Source organism: Echinops telfairi, unplaced genomic scaffold (genome assembly GCF_000313985.2).
Source record: "Echinops telfairi isolate 266 unplaced genomic scaffold, ASM31398v2 ScPeMD7_7424;HRSCAF=8462, whole genome shotgun sequence".
In the NCBI taxonomy this organism is placed as follows: Eukaryota; Metazoa; Chordata; class Mammalia; order Afrosoricida; family Tenrecidae; genus Echinops; species Echinops telfairi.
In genome coordinates this window covers 71,999,461-72,013,022 of record NW_022111324.1, presented here as the reverse complement: position 1 = coordinate 72,013,022, position 13,562 = coordinate 71,999,461, and the positions used below count along the sequence as shown (strand labels likewise).

The 13,562-nt window shown below is 38.6% G+C and overlaps 1 protein-coding gene across 3 annotated transcripts in view; it reads right to left on the bottom strand.

Annotated features, from left to right (window-relative positions):
• DISP1 (dispatched RND transporter family member 1) overlaps positions 1 to 13,562 on the bottom strand; it is a 218,988-nt gene that overhangs the window by 55,596 nt on the left and 149,830 nt on the right. For all 3 annotated transcript variants that reach the window (XM_045298064.1, XM_045298065.1, XM_004699931.3), the window contains one exon: positions 3,016 to 3,541. In XM_045298064.1, the coding sequence (XP_045153999.1) occupies positions 3,016 to 3,524 (509 nt within the window). In that variant the 5' untranslated portion in view covers positions 3,525 to 3,541. The remainder of the gene's footprint in view (positions 1 to 3,015; positions 3,542 to 13,562) is intronic.

Genomic DNA, 13,562 nt, shown 5'->3' with positions numbered 1-13,562 from the left:
CACTTTCAATGGTTTCTCAACTCCAAACAATAATCTCTCCTAAACCTATCTAGGATGAAATTATTTCTAAATCCTGTCTTAGAGGGTAGGGTCTTCCTGGCCACAACAGTCCTAACCCAGTTCAGTGTGTTTCTCAAACGCACATGGAGGATCTTTCTAAAATGCAAAGCTGATTGTGTTTACTTTCTGTTTTAAAAAGTCTACAGTGATTTTCCATTGCCCTAGGGATTGCATGTTTATAACAGCCCTCAGGATCGATATCCCTCTCCTGCATTCTCTCTCTTCCTCCTGGGTCTTGTCATCTGAACTCTGCTGGAACTGGCCTCACACGACCTTTGAAGGCTTTGCACAAATGGTTCCCTCTATTTGCAAGATACCCTCTCCTCCTGTCTCTCTCCACCTGCACCTTCTATTCATCATTCAGCCCTGCCTGCTCCCTCGTGGTAGCACTTACCACAATACTATTGCGCCCTGGGCTTGCTTTCAGGGCTCCCTTCCTACCAGCTTACAGCTCCATGAACAGAAAGACGGTGTTTTATTTTGTTTACAGTGAAATCTTCAGGACCTAGCACACATTCACTAAATATTGTTGATTGAATTAACTTATAAATGTAGGAAACTGGAAAGTAATTCACAAGCCATAGTAAATTATGTAATACAACTGGCCACATACCTTTCCTTTACAAGGTATTATTCTTGAGATATGATTCTAGAATATGAAAAAATTCTCTCACCATGTTCTACTTTCTTCTGCAACTTTTCTTGGCGGACAAATATGACACTATATCTGTTTGTCTTTTGGTGCCAGCCTAGTTACATGTATACAGAGGGCTCTCACTCCATTAAACTAAGGGCACCAAGAAATGCTAAGTTCAAGTCCTGACAAACTTAACATAACTTGTCATGTGCAAAGAATTAAAACTGTCCCTACTTTTAATATTTTGTGAAGTTTTTAAAAGGAGAGATGCAACTATTGCTTGATCTCACTCTACAATCACATAATTTACGTTTTCCATCTTTATGGTCATATTATTTTAATTCCAAGTAGAAAGAGTTTGAAGCTGACCAAACTACTAAGAAATGGTTTGGGTAAAGGTCCTTATCAAAGTTTTAGAACTAAATGCCTCTCATATTCTATATGAAAAGTAAATGCAAAAAACTGAAGAAACATGTGGCAGACAAATTCATATTCTATCCCATGCTGAAAGAATCAAACCAGATTATCTCAACAATGTCTAAAAGCTGACAAAGGTAAAAGTATGTATTCCTTAGTGATGTCTTAGATCCAGCTCACGAGTTAAACTTGAGCTTGCTGCCTTGTACAAAAATGTGCACAATAGCCCAAAGAGAGAGATATATCCTCAATGCCCACCCACAGGGGAATGGATAAAAAAATGTGGTAAATATTTACAGCAGAATAGCATGTAGCTATAAAGAAAAGTGAAGTACTGATTCATGCCATAACATCGATAAACCTAGAAAATATTTGTTGAGTGAAATAAGTCAGCCACAAGAGGACAAATACTGGCTAACCAAACTTAGGTGAAATAAGCAACGCATTCAAACCAAAATGTATTAATAGTTACCAAGAGTGTGGGGAGAGGAAAAGGAAAAGTCATTACTTAGTGTCCACTGACTTTCTATTAGTGGAAGTGGAATAATTTGGAAATAGACAGTGGTGATGGTCACACAACATGATGAACATTACCACTGATGAGAATATTAGCAATGTCCGTGAATTGTACACATAAAACAATGTTGAATTAGCCAGTGCTTTGCTATATATTATGTGGTATGTATGTATGTATATATATATATACATACATATACATACATACATACCACATAATACAATTTCCAAAAATGTTGAATTAGCAAGTGTTTTGCTATATATACATATACCACATAATACAATTTCCCCCAAGTACAAGGGAATGCTATTCAGTAACAAAAAAGGAAGAGTAACATAGACAAGAAATAGAGAACTCTGGGAAACCGGCACAGAGTGTATGCAGTCTCATTTCAGTTTCTATGAAGCTCTGGAAAGGCAAAACAAGTCCGTAATGACAGCACTCAGAACAGGGATTGCTTCTTGGAGGAAAGAGAATGACTGAGAATGGGGCATAAAAAAACTTTCTAGGGTAGTGGAAATGTTTCACATTATGACAGGAATATGGATTCGACTTGAACATGCATTTGTCAAAACTGATCAAACTATACACTTAAGATCTGTGCATTTTCCCATAAATAAATTATACTACAGTTAAAAAAGAGAGAATGTTGTCTTCCAGCTCACTGAAAAATCTTTATTGCCTAAAAAAGTAAAACAGTAGTATGGTCTCTCCAAAGTAGTATTTGTAAAACATATTATCATTGCTTATCTGTGGTGCATGGGAAAGTACTCCTGGGAAAGCTACTTGAAAATCACCTAGAATGGGTTTTTCTAGTATTTTCCACATCTGAAAATGCTTCCCAAAAATATCTCAAGTCCTTTGCTAAAGATGTTCGGGTTTCATCTGCTATAAAAGGAATAGATGTTTATGTTTGATCTCAACATATCACAGAATCACCCAAACCACGTGAATAGGTGTTGCTGCGTATGGCCAGGAGGAAGCCTAAGGAAGCAAACTTTGCGTTGAGGTTGATCCCAAGAGATAGCAAATAAAGGAGTCCTGGTTAGCAGCCCCAGCACAACTCTGTCTCCTGCCTAGGATAACAACAAAATCTTTCAGGGAATTTTATAGCTCCGGTTCTAGGAGAGACCCTTAAACCAGCTTACAGCGGTGGAAAAGAAAAGGGCGGGTGAAAATGACTTTGAAATCAGGGGGTTAAAACAAAATATCATTTCATTCGCCTTTTAATAGGCTTCCCACAATCTCTCTAGCTATTCGTTTCCACGGGCTTTCTTTCCTGGTAATATTTTTTCTCTTCTCTTTTTTGGGGGAAATGAACACAATCACATTCATGCAGTATTAGTTGAATCCCAAAGGCCAGTAACACTTTCAAACCACTCACCTTACGTGGGCTATGTGTTGTTGCACAGGCTGATGCTGAAAATGGTCAGGCCAGACATGATGAAGGCAGAAGGATGGAGTGGGCTGAAGGCAGCACGCAGTCTGGTACACGGGCGCATGGTTTGGACAGAGAGATGCGGAGTAGTCGGCGTGTGACTGCATGCAACATGAGGCCAAAGCGGAGGAGGCTGCGGGGCCAGCCTCAGTATGGCACTCTGGGTGGCTGTTATGGCTACTCAGAGGGTGATGGTGTGGACATGGGTGGCAGCACTGGGTCAACAGCTGAGGCGTTCTTTGGTTGTCTAGAGGCAGAAAGGCTGATTTAACTGTGCCATTCACTTGTAGGCATCCATTTGGACTCACTTTTGTTTTTGGCGCATCTTTGGGGGTGAGCTGCTGGGCTGCAGGGTCTCCATCACAGGGGGCCAGAAGGCCAGGGCTGGCAGCACCGGCTGCGATGCTGCCATTGCTCAGAACCACAAATTCATTGTTTCCATTGCTCACAGCCATGCTCCAATTTCTTGATCCTAAGAAAGAAAATGAGGCAAATTCATTTAGTTACAGTCAGGCGGGCACATACAAAGAAAACACAGTAAGATATTTTAAAACAACTCTTGGTTCTTGGAGGGGATGTGGTAGGAACCCAGCAGCATCCACAGCACAGTCAGCCAGCACACAGCTCTCCTGTTTGTGTCCATTCATGCCCCAAGAGGGCCCTCTTGTCTCCTCTGCCACCTCTAGTTCAGTGCCTTTCTCCTCTCCCCGTACACACAGGAAAGGAACGGGCCAGCAGCTCCATGTGGGGCGCCAACCAGTGGGTTCGGCCTCTAGTGAACCCGTGCTACAGAGTGGAACTGCCCCATTGGATTTGTTGTTGTTGTAATCTTTATGCAAGCAGATCTCCAGACCATTCTCTTGAGAAGCCTCTGGGTGGGTTTGAACGGCCAGTGTTTCAGTTATCAATTGAGTACTTAACCAATGCATGAAACCTGGGCTGCTTATATGTGTAATTATGAAAAATTAAAACAGTTTGGAATGGGAGGATAGAGAAAGAAAGGACATTAGGATTATCCTTCAACTTTTCAATAATATTATCCTTCAAACAAACTCTGAATTCACTGTCCTTGAGTTAATTCCAACTCATACCCTTTAGGACAGGGTAGAATTGCCCCTATTGGTTTCGAACTGCTGATCTTGTGGTGAGTAGTCGAATACATGAGGGTCATTATGCATAAGGAAGGCTTACTCTAAGAATAAACAAGTATATGGGTTAAAATAATTTGAATAATCTTAATAATGCCACGTGTTTTAGGTAAACCATGCTCTGTTGGGGGCTGGGCTACTATTCTCACGTGGCAAAATCATGAGTAGTGGGTGGGTGAACACTAGGAGAAAGGAATTCTGGTGGGATTAAGCATTGCACTTCTAACCTCAAGGTTGGGTGGTTCAAATCCACCAGCTGCTCCTTGGGAGAAAGGTGAGGCTATCTGTTCCTGTAAAAATTTACAGTCTTCTATATAAGTTGGAATCTACTTGATAAGACTGGGTAAACTTTTAAAAAGTTAACTGCAATGTGACATACTTATTTGTATGCTTCAGCGAGACCGTTTACATAATATAGGAAGCAATCCTAGATGAGACCAAGGCCGTCATTTTCCAGAATTAGCAACTCTCATTTACAAACACTCCACACACACAAATCACTGGATGCCTCTGCTTTCTCCAACCCCCACCCCAAACTCTTGCCCTCACCCCTCTTCTGGAGACCCCAGCTAGGCCATCCTAGCGGATGGGAAATCAGCATCCTGCCTTCCTCACCACTAGGGGAACTGAAGCAAGAAGTACTTTTTCATGTTTGTTTGGGTTTTATTTGGAGAGGAGACTTATGTTTTACAGCTCAGGGCAGTTGACATCATCTAAAACAACCCATTCTTCCGTAAATATTTAATCCAAATAATTCTACTGACTCTAATCATAGCGATAGGGTAATTTATGCTACTGAAAAGTATCCGACAACAATAAAAATCCTCCAAGTTTTAAAGTAAAATTGAACCAAAATCAGAGAACCTTCGATCTCTAACACCCTTGAAATTGCCTTAAAATCCCCACCTTATATATGTTAAAATTTTCATGTTTCCCTATCATCTAATTAAATCAGCGTTTCCCAAGGAGAAATAAGTTTCTCTCTTGTAATCAGAATTCCAACTATTGTTCCCTCTAATTTTTATGGCAAATGCATAATTTTTTAGTTACACACGAGTTTGATAGATTTTTGTGGGCCAGTGGAGGGACCTAATCACCCTTTATAACCTTTTTAAAAATTTCCACTGTGGTAAGATGCAGTTCAAGTGCCAAATAACTGACTTACAGATGAGTTCTTGGAATAAAACCTATTTATCACTTAGGGACTTGTTGTAATGAAGTAGAAACTGGTGGATAGTAAAGAACAATTTGAACTCTGACTTTGGCTTACATTTGAAGCTAGAAACATGAGCTGTCTCTAACTTGGTTTCTTTACTTATAAACTGGGAACAATCAAATGTACTTAATAAAGACAATTTTTAAATCTTTAAAGAAATAGAGAAAGAGTTATTTTAAGAAATGCTTACAGACATTGCTCGGTGGATGTACTTGTGGAGAGGTTCAGGTGATTAGGGGAACAGCAAGGTTTCACTCTGAAGTAGGGCTGACCCTAAGGCCCATACTGAGAAAGGTCTTATTTCTTTAGGACTGAGATAAATGAGAATAGAACTTGGTGGAAGCCTAAGCTGTAGATCACTAACAGGAAGAGAGAAGAGAAAAGAGAGAGGAAGAGCACTTGAAACGAGGAGCCCCTAAAAGAAAATGTTAATGACATGGATGGCAGAAGCTTTGGGTCAAATATAATAATAGCTTTAAAAGACAGCAAAGTTTATACCATCTGTTGTCCCCAAGGCCATAACACAGAAGAGCTGCCAAAACATATTATATTTTATTTTTGAGTATAATATGCCATTAGGAACATATTCAAAGACACCAATACCACACCCATTGCTTTACCTTTTTGACTAGTGTTTTCACGCTCTGCATGTTCTTGCAGTTTGGCTCTTCTAGTCCTTTGGCTGAAGACCATCTTTTGATCAAATTTTAAAACTTATTTATTTAGAGCCTGTTTGTCACTTGTGTAAATCAATATAATAATCACGTTTCATCTCATAAGATCCCTATGAATATTTTTAAATGCTTTGAAACCAAAACCCACTCACTGCCATTGAGTTGAAAGACCCTACAGGACAAACTATAACTGCCTCTTTGGGTGTCAAGTCTGTAAACTTTTAAAGGAGCAGAGAACATCATCTTTTCCCCTTGATGTGACTGGTGGAATTGAACAATTGACTTTGAGGCTTGCAGGCCAACACATAATCCACTACACCACTTTCTGAAAGCCATAGCTGTATGCTTATGATATAAAGAGTTACCATTACTGTTTGATGGAATGGCAATGACAGAAACAAGATGCAGAATGATGGGTCTTAGTTTTACATCAAAATTATGCTGTAAAATGACAACTGAGAAAAACAGCAATGGGAAGCCTGCATTTGGAAGTTAATGCTCCCAACCAGTACTAAATGAGAACCTCGGCCAAGCTACCTATACTCTTACCCCTGGTTTACACTTCGAGTTACTTTTGTTTGAATTGTAAATCGGTAAAAATTTCCAAGAGAATAACTTACTTACCAAAATTTAAAATGCCCTTATCCTTTGACCAAAAATTCTAGTTTTCAAAAGTCATGCTTTGGATATCTCTGAACAAAGATATGTATGTAAAAAGATATATGTATACATAAGAGAATGCTGATTGCAACACTGATTTTAACAGTGCAAACTGGAAACAATCTCACTCATTATCAATAGGGAATTAAAATTTTGTCTCATTGATACTTTGGGTATTCTACACAATAAAAAATGATGAGTTAGGTATGGATATACTGCTACGGAAAGAACTCGGCAATAAAACCTAGTTTCAGAACAGCATATATGGTTCTGTGAACCTACTTGATTTTAAAAAGGAAGGACAGATATACATACATTATACTAAATAATTTCTAGAAGATGTAAGAAAATGCTAATAACATTGCTTCCTGGTGGAGAGTTGGTTTGGGCCATCTGGAAGAATAGAGCATATTTTCATATTTTACCTTCTGTACTGCTTACAGCTTTTGCCATGAATGAGTCTTCTTATAGTAATAAGACCAATACATAAAGTCCCTGGCACAGTAACTAATAATGAACAATGAGTAATTATTATTAAAGGTAAAAACAGAAAATTACTTTACCTCACGGGATAATGAGACATTCACTAGATATAAATTGTTTACATCTCAATATATAACTACCCTCTTAAAATGATACCCTACATAATCTTATTAAATATTGGACGAAGTAGTACATGCATACAGAGTTGAACAAAAAAAATGGATGAGCACATTATATGTCAACAAAGTGTTTCATTATGGCTTTATCTTACAGCTGTCAAAATTTCTGGAAACATAAATGGTTATATGTTGCAACAAAGCTAACTGAACCACAAACCCCATGACTAGTTCCATCATCATAATAGAGAGAAGAAATTATGCTGACATGAAAAAAGTAATCAGCATTTCATGTGATTAAAAGGTGTAAAAACAATTATACTAAAAAAAACCCCACAATTATACTCTATCCTGGTTTCTGACTCAAGAAACTTCGATCCATAAAAAATAAGGAAATTATTCATGCTTCAGAGACAAAATAATACTATCTTACTTAAAGGCTATCATACACCCATAATAGAATCCATATAAATATAAAAAATGTATTCATGAATATAATTTGCACACACATTTGTTAATGGCCTACAATTCTCCAAAGAATGCAATCAAACTTCAGGGCAGTGTTTTTGGCTTGGAAGCTAAGCCACTAGAGCTAGCCAGAAAGCTGTCAAGGTAAGATTTAAGTGTAATGGTGAAGAGGATCTACAGACCTGGTTTCAATTACCACAGTAACCACTTAGAAAACCATCACTCTCCTTAACAAACCCAGGGCCCCATATAGCCTAGGGGAACATCAGCATCAGACCCATCAACGGTTGCAACAACTTTACACTTCCTTGGTTATTTCCAAACCATTTTCAAGCACTGGATCTTATTTGAATTGATCCTTCCACTAGCTCTCAGAAAAAGCAGGTGTAGCAAGTATTACCGCTTTCTTTGGCAAAAGAACATGGGACACAGAAGGTATAGTAACTTGCCTAAAGCCACAAACTGCTTGCCAATGGTGAGGCTAGGAAGTCCAATCCTCAAGTTTGGAGGGTTTTTAGCAACAGGTCCCTAAATCCAGATGACACAGGCTAGAATAACCTTTTGAATGACCAGACACCAAAGCTGACAATAAATGGCAAGACTGGATCACCAATAAAATTCAACACTGAAACCAACCATCTTTTTGAGCGACGTGATGATGCTCCCTATAATACATTTGCACTACATAATACACAGGTTACTTTAAACCAGTGCTGATCAAGCGTAAGGACTGATTGGGGCTCTTGTTAAATTGCAGATCTGATGATCGCTCTAAATAGGGCAATAATTTCCCAACAACATGCCTCCGCTGCCGGACCCAGCATTTTACCAGACAAAAGTCACAGATAAGGTAGGCCAAGCTACAAGAGAATCAGGTCTAAGTCCTGTAATGGTAAAATTGAAGCAGAACATTTAATTTTTATTTTTGGATTTTAAGCAGAACATTTTCAAACAGTAGAGAAATGGTAACAATGGTTGATACAAAGGTAAGAGGCATTTTCATCTTAGCAATAGAGGCTATCAATAAGCTTAGTTTATGACTCCACATCTTTTTGTACATGGAAGTAACAGCTGGTTAGATTTCAAGAATTTTCCACCAAATTCAACATACAGTATATAGATTGATGTACTGGTAAGGTACTCATTGGCAGCTAAACACAACGTCAACATTTCAAACCCACCAGCAGCTCTGAGGGGAAAGATAAGGGAGAAAGATTCAGCTATAAAGCCTCACAACGATTTAAGTTTCCCTGAAGTTTCACAGCCTCCATATCCCACGGGTCCCCTTCTCCTCTCTCCGGTGGGAGTGCTATGCGTTGGAAACGACTCTATGGCAGTGGGCTTGGTTGGGATGAAGGTAGTCATGGGAGTACCTCTATCCATTATTTATGAAACCTGTTTTAATATAAAAGATACCTGTAAAGTTGCTTAATGCTTATTATCCTAATGATGGTTCAATTCTGATCATTGGTACCACTTGAATTACTAATATTTAGGGCTAAGGCCGGAGAAATAGATTCTCTAAATGCTTAAGAGTAATTGACAAAGAATTGTACTTTTGGCATCAGCTGTACTGAGACTATTAGAGGTAGAAGGAAATCAGCCAAGTTTTTTGTCTCTAGGGATATTTTCCCCTTCAAAAGATGATTAAAAATGCATTTGCATTTCACTGTGGCAAGCACTTTCCTCACAACCCCCCTGTTGAAATATTCTTCAATCTATTATAGAGAAAATGGATGATGAAAACCTCTTATCACGCGATTGGGTTTCAATCCCAGACCTGTATGACGCAAGATGCCTCTAAGGTAATACCAAATTCAACTGGCTTTTATGGCTCCACCAGGGGCAACTGATATAAAATTCTGTCTGAAGGCCCATATAAAACATAGCTCCCGACAAAGGCTCAAGTAGAAAGAAATTGTTTTGGAAATGTAGATGGCAACATATGTACAAGTGTACTTAATACTATTGAATGATGGATTGTTATAAATTTGTAAGAGTCCCCCAATAAAATGATTTTTAAAAATTTCTCCTGAATTCAGTATTTCCCAAGAAAGTTTTAAAAAGTACAGTCCAGCATTCAAGAAAGTCAGACATTTCGCTGAATTAAAAAGGGATACCCATGTATCAAAGTATGAAAACTTTTAAGATGCAAGGCAGTAGTAAATTTATCTCTTTTATCATTATTTCAAAATAATGTACTTGTAACCCGAGAGCAAAATAGTTATATTTAATCAAATAACCAGGCACTTTAAAGGAATTGAAACAGTTCCTTAAATCAGAAATACAATCTCCACCCCTTTTGAGACAAATTAAACTTTCTTATTTTCCTTTGAGTTCATGAACTTTCTCCTGGTAACCTCACGTTCAATAAGAACACAAAAATATAAAGGAGTCCTGGTGGCACACTTGCTATGCACTTAGCTGCTACCTGAAAGGTCGGTGGTTCAAATCTAACAGCCGCTCCACGGGTGCAAGATCAGGCAGTCTGTTTCCATAAAGATTTACTTGGGAACCCTGTGGGGGCAGTTCTACTCGGTCCCACAGGGTCTCTATATGTTGAATAGTATTTTTGGTGAGTCACCTACAGGCATTTTTTATATTGCCAAGAACTATACAAAATAAGATATTATTTCAGATCCCCTTAAACATAAGGCATAATAAATCTGAAAAACTATTCTCCCAAAAAAACAATGTTATAGACTTGAAGGTCTCTTACTACATTTTCATAAGAGCCTACTAGGAATCAGTATGCTTTCTGCCACACCAAGACAACACAAACTCAGTTCTTGGAAATCTGAAAGTGAAGTCTTCTTCTTTTTTAATAAGGCTTGGCTAACTGATTTCCTATTACATTTATATTACCAAGTAGGTAGTTTTAACTTATGATAATACGGCACTTGAAAATGAACTATACCTAAAAATTTTATATAGCCTCTTTTATTAAAACACAGGCATCGACAAATAAGGATAAACTGTGTGTTTTACATATTTTGTATTTGAAATTGTTCATGGATCCCGAAGGGGAAAAGAGTTGCCAGATAAAGTTTTTCTCAAATATTAAAAATTAAGTGTATCTACCACAGCAAATCTGAACCCTTGAATCTGGAAAGCTGACTCACCCCTAAAAATGAATTAGGTTGTCAGAGCTGAGTTACCCACGCAGGGGGGAGGGGAAAGAATCAGTCTCATTTCCTTCATTTAGTTTATGTATAATGAACCTTTGGTAACAAGTCTATGGGAGTATAGAATGAAGTAGAAGTTTTACAATCTGGGATAAATGGTGAGATAGTTTATTGTGCCAACCCCCTGGTCGATAAACACATGTGGGATTAATTGAAGGGCAGAGAGATAAATGGCTCCATGAGCCTCGCCTTTCAAGTTCTCAGGTCTCTTGCTTTCTGATGGTGGACCAGGGAGCAGCTGCCTTAGCCAGTTCCCTGCTTCAGCTGGCAAGGCTCACTTCCTGCAAGACATCCCTGAGGAAAAGCCACATGGACCTACCCCAATGCAGCCCTGGGTGCTGGAGCAGCCATGTGGAGACCCCTGCCAGCACTGAGATGCTTACACATTCACTGACTTGGCTTTCCTCCTGCAGTTGGCATCATTGTGTGTGTTTTGTGAGATGGAGGAGGACTTTGTGGACTGGTGTCGAACATATGGGCTAATTGTGGACTTACGGGGTTAGACAGCACTGGGTTGGGATGCTTTCTTAAATGTACACTTAGCCTTTATATAAAACTATCTCTTATATATATGAGTTTCTGTGGATTTGTTTCCCTAGTATTATCCAGACTAACAAAAATGACATCAATCACATAATTTCTTAGCATAAATATATCTTTCCATGTACACATCTAAAGAGAACTATGGTTGCACAGGTGGCACTCAGGTTGGCGGTTCGAATCCATAAGTTGCTACTCAAGAGAAAGATGAGTCAAGCCAGCTTCTGTAAAATGATCATAGCCTTAGGAAAAGCAGTTCTACTGTCTGAGGTGGTTGCTATGAATTGGAATTGACTCAATAGCAACAGGTTGATTGGGGTTGCTGTTTTTATCATTCTATTACAAGGATCAAAGCTGATTTTCTGAGATCCTCCAACTTTACCCCAAAAGTTACATCTCCACACAGTTCAAGGGATGAATGTGAACAGAGTTGATGCACCGACTCAATTACCTACGGCTCTTGTAAAGACAGTTTAGGAAAGAGCTAATTTGAAAAATGAGTTTATTTAACCCACATGAAGAAGTGTACCTCCAACCTCTGGTCAAACTCAAAGAAGAAATTGGAAGATCTTTAAAAAAAAAAAAAGACTAGGTTCCCCAAAATTTCATCCAGGAAAGATTTCTAGTTGTATATATTTTTTAAGTTCATTAGCATGAAATTCATATATCATACAATTTAATCAGTAATATTAAGAAGATTTGTACAATCACCACCACAATCAATTCTGAATATTGTCTTCTTGTGCTTATTGTTTTTAGCTCCCCCCTGCCCACCCACTCCCAAACTCCTCTGCCATGTACCTAGGTTATTATTAATCCAGTTATTGTCTCTATAGATTTACCTATCCCGGGTTTCATACACAGAGAAGTCATACAAAACACAAACAGCAAGCCAAAAAAACCCCAAAACCCAACCACAATGACAAAACAAGAGAAAATTTTCAATAGAAAGAAAGCAGAAAATATTAAAAATGGAAATGACTTTATAATGGGTCAAAAGGAAGAGCAAATGATAAGGTGTTATATTTTAACCTAACTACATCTGTCATAATTGGCTTTGTAAGGCTCTCTGTATGATAACCAGGCTATTTACAAGCCTGGATCATGGTCAGAGGGGATTTACCAGAGGCTTAAACAGTATGTGAACCTTGTAAACGGATTGTGAGCTTCCACTATCATCTATAGCCTTGTGCAAATTGGGTACTCAGAATATAAACTCTAATACCATTCCCTCCTCCAGATTTGGATTTTATTATTTGGAATCCTTGGATCATAAGGCTGGTGTGCTTCTTCCATGTGGATTTAGTTTATGCCCCACTTGAATGACTTCTTGTTTTAAGACAAGTCTATAAGACTCTAGTCCCTATTCTTCTGATAGCCTGGCACCATATAGTTTCCTTTCTGATGTATTTTATGCACCTTATGCTTTCTAATTGTTGGGTCAGACAGCCTCCAGACATCAGGTTTACTTACATCACATACGCACATCCTGCTAAATATAAATTACCAGATGCTTTGGTAAAGAGAAGCAAAACAAAGTGTTCTGGTGGCACTGTGGGTCAGGCACTAGGCTGCTAACTGTAAGGTCAGGGGCTTAAACCCACAAGCTGTGCCATGGGAGAAAGATGAGCCTACTCCCAGAAAGATTTATAGTCGCATAAGTCCTACAGAGGCTATCAGTCAGTACAGATTGATAGCAGTAGGTGATAGGTATATCGTTAGGCCTTAAGATTTCATCTGAAACATTCAGCCATAATTAAAATTGCAAAATGGGCAACTCAACAATTGAGCAATCTCTCCACATCCCTAATGCTCTTCTCCAGTAGAACCATCATCAGATGACTGAGCTTATGGAATATGGTTGCTGAACAGATTACATGCATACCCCCAAATACCATGGATGTTTAAAACTTCACACATTTCAAAAACTCAACAATTAACAGTTCAAAGGGGGTGGGGGTGGGGTGGGAGTGGGGGATCACTGAGGATAAACCAGACTAAGC